The 14,062-nt window shown below is 57.3% G+C and overlaps 1 protein-coding gene across 1 annotated transcript in view; it reads left to right on the forward strand.

Moving 5' to 3' along the window:
- The window catches only part of ASXL2 (ASXL transcriptional regulator 2), a 74,420-nt gene extending 63,592 nt beyond the window's left edge, over window positions 1-10,828 (forward strand). The window contains exons 9-11 of the mRNA XM_050971915.1: window positions 317-422; window positions 1,757-2,510; window positions 4,100-10,828. Of these exons, the coding sequence (XP_050827872.1) occupies window positions 317-422; window positions 1,757-2,510; window positions 4,100-6,268 (3,029 nt within the window). The 3' untranslated portion in view covers window positions 6,269-10,828. The remainder of the gene's footprint in view (window positions 1-316; window positions 423-1,756; window positions 2,511-4,099) is intronic.
- Window positions 10,829-14,062: the final 3,234 nt, after the last annotated feature.

The following is a 14,062-nucleotide window of genomic DNA, read 5'->3' on the forward strand; positions in this document are numbered from 1 at the left end:
TCCTGGGGCTCCATTCCCTTCCTTGCTCTGTTCCCTGGACTGCCCCATTCCACTGGGGCAGCAGCCTGGGCTGTCAGGGCTCCTGGGACACCCACCTGGGGCTGTGCCCCGCAGTGCCAGCCCTTCCCTAGCCCCGTTGCCCCCTTAGCCAGCTCTCCCTGGTCCCTGTGCCCAGCAGTGCCAGCCCTCCCTGGTCCCTGTGCCCAGCAGTGCCAGCCCTCCCTGGTCCCTGTGCCCCACAGTGCCAGCCCTCCCTGGTCCCTGTGCCCCACAGTGCCAGCCCTCCCTGGCTCAGCAATCCTTTCTTCATCCCCAGGAGAGTTCACCCCGGAAATGCAGCTCCGGATCCGGCAGGAAATCGAGAAGGAGAAGAAGGTGGAGCTGTGGAAGGAGCACTTCTTTGAGAGCTACTACGGGCAGAGGTGAGAGCTCAGCTGTGCTCTGGGGTGTCCATCCATGGACACTGCAGTCCCTGGAGCCTGAGGAAGGTTCCTGGGTCAGCTGGTTCCAGGAAATGGGGAAATGCCGGCGGGATCCAGGTCAGGTGGGAGGTTTGTCACCCTTTATCCACTGCAGGGTGTCCTGGCATGTCACTCCTCCTTGCTTGGAGCCACTCTCTTGGAGCTGGGGTGGCCGAGTGTGTCTCACCTCAGGGTCAGGACCTGCATTCCCACATCTCCAGCCCCACACCACCTGGTTAAACCCCCAAATCTGCCAAGCTTTTATTCTGTGCCTCCTCTTGCTTCAGGGGTTTCCCATCCTTTGGGGCTACAGGGAGGATTTGGGGTTTCTGAGTTGCTGAGAGACCTGGGAAGGAGCACACAGGTGTAAATAACTGACCAGGAATTTCTGACCCTGCACTGTGCCAGGTTTGGGGTTGTCCTCACCCTGCCAGCCACTGTGCCCCCCATTCATCCTGGGTGTATTAACCCTCCAGAGCCCTGGGGCATTCCTGGCATTCCGTGGTGTGGTTGGGATGCTGTGGGTGTCCCTACAGGCTGTAGGAACAACTACAGGGATACACCAGGCTGGGAGTGCAGCTCACCAGGAGCTTCGTCAGCCACCTGAGCCAGGTCTGTGCTCGTGGGAAGGTGACAACAGCCCCAGTCCTGGGGCATGAAGGGGACAGGGGACAGCAGGACACCGTGGAGGGGATGTGTGCAGGAGCAGGAGCTCAGTTCCCTCCAGCTCCTGAGAACTTGTCTGGGGGAACCAATCCACAGATTCACCAGACCTCCACGGGGTTGTATTTGGGGAAAAACCCCAATATGACAAATCACTGAGAGGGATGGATGAAGTTAATCCAGAAGGAGAAACTCTTCCCAGACATCACTGCGGGAATTAGATCCCATGCTCCTCCTGAAGAGGTGGTGGGACCCTTCCTTCTCAGTGTCCCCTCCTGCCAGTGTCACTGTGTGAGCTGCAGAGGAGGCACTGGGGGCTCATACGGGGAAATATTCACTGTTGGCCAAACCCTTTGGGTTTGCAGCCTGGGAAGTTGGTGTCTGGAGCAGGCCCAGAGCTAGCCAGTGTTCCATGTATTGCATTTAGCTGGTTTTAATCTCTGATGCTGATTTCTGTTTCCTGTGGAAGGATTATCAGTAGGGAAGGTTCTCAGTGATGGTGGCACAGAATTGGGTGTGTGAGACATTTCTTTTAGGAGTTTATTTAGAGAATCCTGCCTCCATTTCCCAAGGAAGCAGGGATGCTTTTGCAGGGGTGTTTTACAAAGCAAAGTCTCTGTTTTCCTTGGCAGTTCTGGGCTGAGCCCCGAGGAGTCGGAGCGACTGACAGCGCAGCCCGAGGCGGCAGAGCCCGGCCGGCCCCGCAGCCCCCCGGCCCCGTGCCGGGAGCAGGGCACGTCCACATCCCCCTCGGAGCCCCAGGCAGCCCCAGCAGCCAGCAGGAAAGCAGGAGAGGAGGCCAGAGAGGAGCCACAGCCCAAGGCAGCCAAGCCCGCTGAGGCGTTCCCGGAGCGGCGAGCACCGAGAGCCGGCGAGCGGCCCGGGCCCGGCCGGGAGAGAGCCCCAGGAGAAACCCTGCCCCAGAAACCCCCCAGCACCGCCAGCCACGGGGCAGAGGAGCAGAGGAAGCCTGGGGCGGCCAAGGAGGCACCAGGAAAGGAATCTCTGGGTGCCCCGAGCAAACCAAAGAGCCCCGAGGCAGTCGGGGGAGCGGCCAAGGCGCAGAGCCCTGCGGCAGCCCCGGCCACGCCGGAGAAGGAGAAGGAGAAGGAGAAGGAGAAGGAGAAGGAGAAGGAGAAGGAGAAGGAGAAGGAGAAGGAGAAGGAGAAGGAGAAGGAGAAGGAGAAGGAGAAGAAGCCCCCCGGGAGCGAGGCCATGGAGGTCGGGGTGGAGGCCCACAAGAGGAAGGCGGAGAGCAGGGAGGAAGCTCCAGGCAGCCCCGAGAAGAAGCCCCGTGTGGCTGAGCCCTGCCAGCACCAGCAGGCCTTTCGGAGGCAGCCCTTTCCCGGCGCGGGGGCGGCGGTGCCGAGGGTGCCCCCGCTCAAGGTGAGCCCAGCAGGGACAGAGCCATGGCTGGGCCTCCCTGGGGGCTCCCCCAGGGCACTGAACCCCAAACTCTGGGTTCAGGGGGGTGGAAGGGCCCTCAGAGCCCAGCCTGTCCCTGTCACAGCTCCTGCCGTCCCACGCTGCAGACACAGGGCTCTGCAGGGCCGTGGTGACAAAGAGGGGCAGGAGCCTGGCAGATGGGGACACCCAGGGCCAGAGGAGCCATCCAGGCTCCCCTGCAGCCAGCCCAGACAGTGGGGTGAAAAGCAGAGCCCCTGGCAGCACTGCAGTCTGGTTTGTAGTGCTGCAGTGCCGGGGCAGGAGCAGGGAAGGAGGATTTTGGGGAACATCTCAGGAGCAGAGCCCCTTTGGCTGCTGAGCCTTTGCAAGAACTCAGCTGGGAAAGGAAGGAGGGAATTGGCCCCTGCTGGGATGGGCACAGGGAGGCAGCAGGACAGAAACACTGCAGGCTTGGCAGGCCCTGGCTTTGAGAGCCAGCTCAGGAGCAGGCTGCTGCTGACCCTGCTGCTCCAGGCCCTTAGGCAGAAGCTGAACTCCTGTAGTTTTGTGTGTCCCAGGAATTCTGCTGCCCTGTTCATATCCTTCTGTACTAAAAGGCTGCAAAGTCAAAACTTTGAAAGCAGCTGATCATTGTCACCATGTTGATAGGAACAGCACCAAGGCAGGAAAGAAAGAAAGCATCAGTGAAACTGGGGAAAGTGTCCAAAAAGAGGGCTGGAATACCATGCAGGAAGGAGGGCTGGCTGCCAGGGCAATAAAGGTGGGATTTCATTTAACAGCTGAGTGAGGTGAAGGTGATTGTGAATAGATTCCCTTGCAAAGCAGGGGGAAATGGGGACAGACATGTCCCCAAGACTTGTCATCCCCCAGAAATGAAGTGGTGAAGGGATTGATCAGAGCTCAGTGGGATCCAGTGAGGATTTTATGGATATGGAAAATTAATGTAACCTCAGATGAACTCCCTGAGATCTCTGCAGGGGGAGCAGCACCAGGCTCAGTGCAGGGCTCAGCACATATGTTGGGAAAGCAAACATGGGGCAAGTCAGCTGGAGCATTGGGGAAAATGTTTCAGAAAGAAAGAGTAAATTATTGGCATTTTTTCTGCAGCTCAGGGGATTTTTACATTTATATGGCTTTGTACAAAGGCACTGAGGAGACAAATGATGGGTGAGCAGGGGGAAGAGCGAGGCCGAGCCCAGCAGGATGGTGACACCTTTAAGAGGACATCTGAATACAAAATTACATCTGAAGTTACATCTGAATGACGTGGAACAGGGGCTGACAGGGCAGAGGCTGGATCAGCCCTTCAGGGAGGGAGCCTGGGGGCTCTGGGGTGACTTGAGGGATGAGCTCCACTCAGAGTCATGGGGTTTGCAGCACCCCAAAACTGCCTGGGAGGCATCCAAGGGTCAGACATGTCTCTAGTTTCCAGGCAGGGTCAGGAGGGGTTTCTCCAAAGGGATTTCTCCACCACCACCGCCAGTTCTCTCAGATGAAAGTGCAAACACCAGCCTGTGGGTGGGGTGTTCCCCGTGTCTCAGCTGTGCTTTTCTCCTGCTCTCTTGCAGATTCCCGTGTCCAGAATCTCCCCGATGCCATTTCCTGCGGGCCAGGTCTCTCCCAGGGCGTGCTTCCCCCTGTCCCTCAGCAGTCCTGGCAGGACAGGGGCCAGGACCTTGGCCGACATCAAGGCAAGAGCCCAGCAAGCCAAGGCTCAGAGGGCAGCGGCCGCCGCCGCCGCCGCCTCGGCCGGGGGGGCCGTGCCAGGGCCCGGCCCGGGTGGGGGGAGACCCCCGGGCAGGGGGGGAGACGGGAGAGACCCCGGTGGAGCCACCCAAGCTGCAACTGGAGCAAAGGCACTGGAACTGGCAGGAACTGGAAGCGGGGGAGGTTCGAGAAGGTTTCTTCCCCATTGCCCAGGGGCCCGTTCCCAGGTGGAGGGCCAGGCGGAGCCGGGAGCTGCTCGCCATCCTCCTGGAGCACAACTACAGCCAGGAGCCCCCGCGGCTGCCCCGGCGCTAGGGAACGGCGCTGGGGCCACGCCGAGCCCCCCGCGGGGCACGGCCACCCTCGGGTCCCTGAGCACCCCCAGTGGGGACCGGGCGGGGACGGCCCCTCCTGCCCTGGCCCGGGGGACTCCGGTGGCTGGGAACGGGCACGGTCCTTCAGCAGGGACCGGCTCTGACCCTCCCAAAGGCAAATCTCCTTCCCCTCTGGTGTCCCCCCTGCCACCCACAGGCCCTGGAGCCCAGGCTGGAGCTGTGGGTGCACCCGTCCCACCCTCCAGCAGCTCCTCAGTAGCAGCCAGCCTTAAATCTCCTCCCGGTGGGGCCCTGCCCCGAGCGAGCTCCAGCATTCCTGCCAACAACCCTTTGGTCACCCAGCTGCTCCAGGGCAAGAGCGTCCCTCTGGAGCAGATCCTGCCCAAGCCGCTGACCAAAGCAGAAATGAAAACTGTCCCGGTGGCTCCTCAGGAAGAGAAGGGGGTGGCAGCTCCCGGCGCCGAGGCGGGGGACAGAGCATCTGGTTTGCCCCCGCAGCAGCTTGGGAAGCTCTTCTGCCAGAACAGGCCTCTGCCTCACATTCCAAGGACCTTCCCACTCCCCTCGGGAAAGGAGCCCAGGCCTGAGCAGCACCAGGGCCATGAGGCGCTGAGCAAATCCACCCAGGAGCAGATCCTGCAGACTCTCATCAAGAGGGTGCAGAGGCAGAATGTACTGCCCGTCCTTCAGCCCTCACAGCTGAACCTCCCGCACTCAGGTTTCCCGGTGGAAAACAGCTCCACCAGCCAGAGATTCATGCTGGGCTTCACAGGCAGGAGGACGTCCAAGCCTGCCATGTCTGGGCACTACCTGCTCAACATCTCCACCTACGGCCGGGGCTCGGAGAGTTTGAGGAGAGGCTTCTCCGGGAGCGCCGAGCCCCGCCTGGGGCTGAGCAGCCCCGCCGAGGGTGCCAGGGCAGAGCTGGGCGAGGGCGAGGACACGGGCGGCCAGGGCAGCAGCAGCGAGGAGGACGCGGATGACGAGAGCTCTGGGGACGAACGGGAGCACAGCAGCGTCAAAGAGGAGCCACGGGCAGGGCAGGGGGAGAAGGAGCAGGGCTCACATGGCCCTGTAGAGCCCGGCTCCATGGGGGCAAAGGCTGCCAAGGCCGAGGGAGCCCCGGTGCCGCCGGCAGCCAAGGAGAAGGTGCCAGCATTGGATGGCACCGCTCTGGCCCGGGACCTGCTGCAGGCGGCACAGGAGCAGATGGCCCACGCCATGAGGGGCAAGGGCCACGGCAGCACGGAGCTCTTTGGGCCCCCCACCCCGGCCTTGGACCCGGCACAGCCCCCGCTGCTCCCTGCCCCGCACCCCCCGAAGCTGCCCGGGAGCGCCGGGGCGCAGCTGCTGGGGCCCAGCTACAGCGGCACCATCAACGTCTCCACCTCGCCCGACGTGGGCCAGGGCTCGCTCATGAGCGAGTGCAACCAGCTGGCCAGCTCCATGGGCAACGTCATGTCCTTCTCCGTGACCGTCACCACCATCCCCACCGGGCAGGCCGTGAACTCTGGCGGCCACGGGCAGAGCCTCCCGGTGCAGGCGTTCACCGAGGACGGCGCCATGGAGGATCCCCCTTCCAAATGTTACTGCAGGTTGAAAGCCATGATCATGTGCAAGGGCTGCGGTGCCTTCTGCCATGACGACTGCATCGGCCCCTCCAAGCTCTGCGTCTCCTGCCTCGTGGTGCGGTAACGGGGGCGGCGCGAGGGGAGCAGCACGGCTTCCTCCGGGGGCTGCTGTCGGAAGAATCTTGGGAAGAAACAGGAATTTTACTGCCTTGCACAAGAGACACGTTACTGAATCAGGAATACAGAGTTAGAGTCCTTCTTTCATTAACGAAAGAGCACCTTCTTGTACAGGGAGTCGAAATCGCGCTCGACTACATGAATTGTGACAAGAGTTTGCACTTAAGGAATTATGTAAATATGCCACATTATTTTGTTTAAAGATATTTTTTCAATCTTTTAGGAGATAGTGTTTGACTTGTACTGCAGTTCCAGTAACCCCAGCCTGCTCTGAGCACGTTTGCTGAGCTCTGCTCTCCCTGGGGAGATCCAGCTCACAGCCCATTGTTGGTTTTCTCCTGGCAGAGGGAACGGGATGATCCGAGTCCAGCCGTGTGTGGTGATGGAGCACCGAGGCAGGAGCCCTGAGCAGGCTCCCTTGGCTGCTCCCAGTTGCTGTGCCAGCCTTTCCCTCCATTGCCTTTCCCTCTGTTCCAGAGGCCCCTGGGCTGTGCAATGCAGGCTGGTGTTCCTGGTTTGCAGATCCCCTCTCCCAGTATCCCAGCTGAAGGGAGGTGTCCAAGTGTGCTGCTGCTGGAGCTGGGCTGGCCATGGCAGTGACCAGAACAGCTCAGTCCTGGGGACTGTCAGTGACCCACTGGGAGCAGGGGTCACACAGCTGTACCTGGCCAGGCAGGGCTGGCAGGAACCTGCTCTCCTGGGCATTCCAGAACTGGCAGGAACCTGCTCTCCTGGGCATTCCTAGGGCTGGCAGGAACCTGCTCTCCTGGGCATTCCCAGGGCTGGCAGGAACCTGCTCTCCTGGGCATTCCAGAACTGGCAGGAACCTGCTCTCCTGGGCATTCCTAGGGCTGGCAGGAACCTCCTCTCCTGGGCATTCCCAGGAGCTGGAGCTGCCATCCCACAGCTCAGACCCAGCTGCTCTTGGGACACGGGGGCAGGTGAAGGGCACAAAGTGTCACCCTGGGTCCTGCCATGCTCTGGGAAGCTTTTGTTCTCATCCAAACACCCCCATGGTCAGACAGCTCCAGTTTATATCCAAGATTTTGTATTTCCTGGGTGTAGGGGAAGGCAATTGAGTGTCTGCCTGGGCCTCTTTGGGTGGCTCTTTGTGTTTGAGATACCAAATTGGGCTGAGCTCAGCTCAGCTGGGGCCCAGCTGAGGGAGGGGTGCTGGGCAGCCCCTCAGGGCTGACTGGGGACATGGCTGGTGGCACCTGTGCTCCCTGATAGTTCCTGGGTTCCTTCACTTGCACTGAGGGAAATCAAAGCACAGTGGCCCTGTGTTCCTGGGAGCTGAGGGTGCTGATGGAGCACGAGTCACCCAGGGCTGTTCCCCTCCCGGGGTGGATGGGCCCCTCGCTGCATCCTGGTCAGGGAACAGAGCTATGTATGTTTTTGATGGAAAAGCACTGAATTCACTTTTAATCCAAAGGCCTTTTTAAGCTGAAGCAATATTTCCCCAGCAGTGGGTTAGCTGAGTGATGCACGGGGTCCTCAGCCTTCCCTTCCCCTCTCCTTTGTACTACTGCTCCCCTCCCCTTCTCCCCAGGAGCCCGGCACTGGTGGGGAGGAGCAGAAATAATTCCTGGGTGGTTTTCCAAGGAACAAGAGGTGCCCAAGGCTGCCATAGCTCCAGGAGCCTTTGACAAGGCTCTCAGGCAAGTGTGAGATTGTTGGGGTGTCTGTGCAGGGTCAGGAGTTGGACTGGATGTTCCCTGTGGGTCTGTTCCAGCACAGGATATTCCATGACTGTGATTTAGTTGGTGGTGACAAGGAAAAGGGAGTTTCAGACTCGATCCGTGGCAGCAGGAGCGTTTCCCTCCCTGCCTGGGGAGTGCAGCTGCCTCTGGAGCAGCAGGAGCTGCAGCATCACCTGCTCTGGGTTCTGCCATCTGAAATTTACTGCAGAGCAGTGACCCCCACTGATGTGATTCCACATCGCTGCTCAGGCATCCCATGGTGAGGAGCATTTAGGGATTAGAAATTGATTTTTTAAAATCTAAAACATTGCACAAAATTGTCCCCACGAGCATCTCCCACCCGTGGTGGTGGTGGGGGTAGCCCAAGAACCCCCGGCCTGTGCCACCTTCCTGCCACTGCCCACTTGCAGCTCTTGCTCGGGAAGGGGAAATCCTGCATTTTTGTAAACCTGGGCAGGGAGGCAGTGTGGGCTGGTTGGGAGCTGAGAGCAGGATCCGTCCACTCCTCCCTCAGGAGGGAAGTTCCTTCACGTAGTCCTGGACAGACACTTCCATTCCTGGCTGGGCCAGCCCGGGAGAGGCCAATGTGCATTTGACAGTTATTCTCAGAGGAGAGTGAGAGGTTTCTCTGCACACTTGGGTCAGTTCTGGTCTCTCCTTGGCTCCTCTCAGGGTGATTTTCCAGGCTGCTGGAGAGGGGGAAGCAGAGGATGAGGAGGGAGCTGTGACCCTGAGCACTCCCAGGCATTCAGCTGCTGCAGCTGCTGCTGGAAAGGCTCTTCCAGAGCTCCCCTGGCACTTCCCAAACCATCCCTGCCCAGCTGGTTCCTCCTGCTGGATTTCCCTTGCTGAGTGTGGGCTCGCTGTGCCCATTCCCTGGCAGTGCAGGGGAATGCCATTCCCAGAGCCATCCCGTGGGAATGTGCCCATCTGGCTGTGCCATACAGGAGGGGCTGGCTGGTGACCCGGGGTGGGACTCTCGGTGACCCAGGACATGGAGGTGGCCCAGCTGGCATTGGCCAGGTAGGATGGTGCTGGTGGCTCAGGAGTTTCCACCTGTCAGTGCCTTAGTTCCATTTCATGGATCCACACTTAGCTTGGGCTACTTTTCTTCCCTTTCTTTTTAAGAAAATCAATTCTCTCCATTGAGACCTCCATTGAGGTCTGAGCAAGCTCCTGGTGCAGCCTGGGGGAGCATCTCCGAGGGTGAGCACAGGGCACTGGGTGTGAGGAAATTGTTTGGGTGTAATAATCCCTGGAACAGGGACAAAGCCCGGGAAGTTTTGTGTGCTGCAGCTGGGTGTGGGATGATGGCTTTCAGAAGGGGGATCCTGTGGAGTTCCTGGGGTGGGACCAGCCTGTCCCACTGCTGGGGCTCCTTCCCATCGACAGTAAATGCACCTCCACACGGGATTTATAATAAAGGGATGTCGTGACAGAGTTTAACCATTAGACTTTGGTCCCCCAAGAATGAGTTTAATGGCACTGCAGGGAATGGCAGCATCAAAAGTCCAGGATTTCCAAAGCCTGATGTCAGAGTGTTTGTGGCAGGGAAAGGAACCTGATGAGGGAGGAGGTTTCAGTTTCCTTTTTCAGGACACAGAACTGGAATTAGAGCCTGACCAACGCTTCACTTCCCAGCCCCAAACCCCTCAGACAGGCTGTGGCACAGGACGTGCCAGCGCGGCTCTGGGGGTTCAGGTTTTGGGCCAGGTGGGCAGCAAGGGAAGGAATTTGATGTGGAATTTTACTTTCCCTCCGGGAATTTACAGGAAGGAGGAGGTTCCAAGCAGTTGCACTGGTTGGGGAGGTGGAATAATTTTTTTTTTTTGGTTGCACAAAAGAGCTGCTGGAGCAGCAGTTCCTGGTCAGGTCGTTACTGGGAGGGACCCTCGGGAGGGATCCTCAGGGGGGAATCCTCGGGAGGGACTCTCGGGGGAGAGGCAGCAAAGACCATCCGGGGCGGGAGGGTGGATCGGGAGCGGCTTTGGGGCCTCTCTCCTCCGGGGGGGCTCCGTGCCATGGTTCCTGAGACCCGCGGGAGGTGCGGAGAGCAGGGCCGGGCTGGTGTTTCCCACAGCGGGAATGTGGGAGGCGGCGGGGCCGTGGCAGCATCACTTTGCTGATTAATTATGACAGGTAATTGCAGGGGTGGGCAGAGCGCTGCCGGCTGCCCGGGAGCAGAGCTCCGCTGCCGCCGTGTGACACGGGGACAGGGGACAGGGGACAGGAGCTGGGTGCCGGGAGGGAGCGGCCCTGGGTGGTTTTTAACGCTTACGTTTGCTGTACGTGCAGAGCGAGTCGGAGAGCTTACAGTAATATATTTTAAGTAATATATATTTTAGTATCTGAAAAGAGAGGGCAAAGGAGGGGTTCTGAGTGGTGACAGGGTACCGGGGGCAGTTCCTCGGCCAGGCCAGCGGGGTTACTGCAGCACAACTAAAGAGGCTCCGTTCCTGCCGTTAATGCAATAAAAACGGGAATTCTCACAAAGAAGCAATCCAATACTGTTTCCCAGAGGCTTTTCCTGTGTGGACAACAGGCCTGTAAACATAGTTCCAAAAATCCTAAACCTTTGTCTTTTGCCTTTTTAAAAGGGACTTCGATTGGGCTTGAGGGTCTGTACAGCAAAATCGAGGTGACACCATTTGAAAATGTATTTTTACACAAATAATATAGAAAAAAATCATATTTTACATAAGAATTTTAAGTATTTGAAATATGTGTATATATATACTGTATGTACTTCGTATATGCTTTATTTTACATTTTCAATGTATTAAAAAGTATTTGAGCTGGTTGGATCTGAGATGTAATAATGTTTAAAAACACAAAAACAAGGGAAAGGAGCCTGGGGGGGAGCGGGTAGGGGCTCTGTAGGGAAGCACAAGCCCAGAGCCGAGGGTTTGGGGAAGGCTGTAGCAGTTGGAGAGCCACAAATCGTTCTGTTTTCCTCGTTTCCTGGCATGATCCAGGAGCTGGGGTGGAGCCTCCGCACAAGGATGACCCTGCACAGCCAAAGCTGCTGCAGCCCCTGCTCCAAACCCGACCCGCAGCGCCTGGGTGTGCTCCAGAGTGGGTGGGGATAAATGGGTGGGTTCTCCACGGAATCATTCCGGTTGGAAAAGAGCTCCCAGCTCACGAAATCCACCCTTTGACCGACACCACCCTGCAAGAGCCTCTCACGGTGCTGTCAAGGGAACTCCAGACCGGATTTCTTACTCCGCAGGGCTGCTGGTGCGGATCCGTCTGTGCAGCTCTTGGCCCCGGAGTGAATTCCCGGGGACGGGGTTCCCCCGGGGCACTGAGAGCCGACACAGCTGCCTGTGCGGCAATCCCAGCTGCTCCTGGAGCCAGCCCTGCAGCACTGAGGGTGCCACTTTGGGCAGCAGCAGGAGTGCCTGGCCCCAGGCTGCACCCGCTCAGGGAGCACAGCTCCCTGCTGAAGGAGCCTGGGAGCGCGCTGGAGCCACGAGGTGGCTGCACCAGCCTCGCGGTGCCCTTGTGGGCTCGGGTGAATCCCAAATAACATTTATTCCATCGAATCCAGTGAGTGCTCCTGGGATCCCGAGTGTAACCCAGAGCTGCGTTCAGCAGTCCTGGCCCTGGGATGTGCGGGGAAGGGAATGAAGTGGGAAAAGGAGCAGCGTGAACACGTCGGGGTTAAAGGTACAAAAATGAACTCTGGAAAGACAGAACCGGTGCTTCTGTACTTGACTGTTCCTGGGATGTCCTGCAAAGCCAAACCTTGGAGCCAGCTATGAGAGCTGCTGGGGCAGGACGGGGTTTAACACTCTGCACTGAGAGGTGAGAACAGGGGCTGTGAAGGGCCATCCCTCCTGTGCCAGGCTCCCTGTCTGTCCCAGTAGGACAGGAAATAAAACAACACGCATGCTGGAACCTCCAAGGTAAAAAGAAGGGAAGTTTGTTTCTCAACCTCGATATAAATAGAATTTCAAAAGTGGCCCTGGATTGGAGGATGAAATTGCCACCTCTCCAACGTCACTGGTCAAACCAACAGTCCATCAAATTTCTCCTCTAGAAAGGAATGCAAAACAATCATTATTTACATGAACAGTGCGTGAGAAACTCCATTACAAAAATGTAAACAACAGAAGGCTTAGCAGAACTTAGAAGAACAGGGTGACACCCTGTCCAGAGGGATCCTGCCTTCATCCCAGGCCTCTTCCTCCCAGCTCCCTCCCCTCCCGCAAAGCCCTGAGAGGGAATGGCAGCCTTGGGGGTTGTTTCCTGTTTAAGGTACGTGGATGAGATAAAATGGCAATGTTGGAGCTGATGCACTTCCAAACAACTGTTCCTAGTGGTGCTGCTGCATCTCCCAGTTCAAAATTGAACCAAACTGGTCTGCTGTCCCTTTCAGTTCAGGCTTCTCTGCTGCTGGTTATGGATTTTGGAGTGGAAAAGCTGGGCTGAGAGTTTCCCCTTTGGAGGGCTGTGGGCTCTTCCAGGCCAGATGCCAAGGATGTGATCCCACAGGCAATGAGGGTGCTGCAGCACCACAGCTTCTCCAGGCCTGCTTCCCAAGGGATGGGAGTTACCTGTCCGGTGGGATGGGCACTGCCTTGAGCCTCATGCACACAGGTTTTACTCTGTGCCCACAGGTGTCCCAAGGATGAGCCCACAGAATGACTCTGTGGGACCCCCAACCCCCTCCGGGCCACTGCCAGCCCAGGTCTGTCACAGGTTGTGACAGCCACGCCGAAATCAGGAAAGTGCTGGGGGTGTGGATCAAAGGCACCTTCGGGTCAGTGAGGTGATTTCTGGGCATTTACACCAGCCCAGGAGCAATCACTGGGGGACACACGGGAATATATATAATATATATATATAAAATTCCACCTTAGTGTCTCAGAGGGGGATCCAGGGCTGCTCCCAACAGCCCATTCCCAACCTGGCAATGGAATATCTGTGCCCTTAGGACATGGCACCAGACAAAATCCTTCCCTGTGGCTCATCTCCTGCCTGTAGCTCCTCAGTGTTGGAACCCTGGATACTGAGAGTTTTGGGGTTTCTGTGCTGAAGGGCACAGACCCTCAAGAGAGCACTGCATTTGACCTGTGGAGAAGCTTCCAAAATTGAATGACAGGACTGGGATTGTGGGTGTGGGGTTGGTTAGAAGTGTATGATATCACAGGGTGGGAAACTTAGAGTTTGGGGTTTTAGAATATAGTAATATATATGGGGCAAGATGGAGATTTTAGGACAGTGTCTAGTCCTTCTTCTTCACCTTCTTCACCTTCTTCTTCACCTTCTTCCCCCCGGGTTTGGTGGTGGTGGGTGGGTGGGCAAAGGAACCAACACCTCAGCACTGGACACGTGTGCTCCCCTGTTGTGGTCCATCTTCTGCTCACCAAAACCATCTGGGGCCATGGCCTTGGGTCCTGCTGAGGGTTTTCAGGGATTTCCTTCTGCCATTCCCTGACAGGGAACTCCACTTCCCTGGCTTTACAAGCTGTGGACATCTGGTAAATTTTCTTTTGGCACATTTTTAGGGGAAAAGGTTGGTTTATTACTTAGCCCTAATAAATTCTGCATTTCCCTCAATTCTTGGGGTCTCAAGACACTTGAGGAGTATGGAAGTGTAGATTTGGGGGAAAGAAATAAACAGGAAGAAACCTGTATCAAGTGACAGGAACTTGATTTCCCTTAAAATGGAGGGATTCAGGGAAACAGGAATGTAACCAACTCACCTGATTTCTGACAGGAAGACTCTGAGTGCACTTAACAACTCAGTAAAATCAGCAGCACTGAGGAAGGAACGTGCAAGAGCCTGGGATTTCTTTTCTCTGAAATCATTAAAAGTATCAGCAATTCTGTATTTTAAGTATGGAAGGGGTTGGAGACCTACCAGTGGGAAAAATCCACCCCAGCCCCCGGTGGCATCTTGGCAGCATCACTAGAATTTAATTTATTCTTTTTGATCCGTGTGACTAATTAGTGGCTCTGTCTCGCTGTTCAGCAAGTAAAACCCTTTTTTTCTCTAGCCAGGCGGAATTCCCCTGGGACCCTTGGGAAGA

The sequence above is a fragment of the Serinus canaria genome, chromosome 3, assembly GCF_022539315.1.
Source record: "Serinus canaria isolate serCan28SL12 chromosome 3, serCan2020, whole genome shotgun sequence".
Classification (NCBI taxonomy): Eukaryota; Metazoa; Chordata; class Aves; order Passeriformes; family Fringillidae; genus Serinus; species Serinus canaria.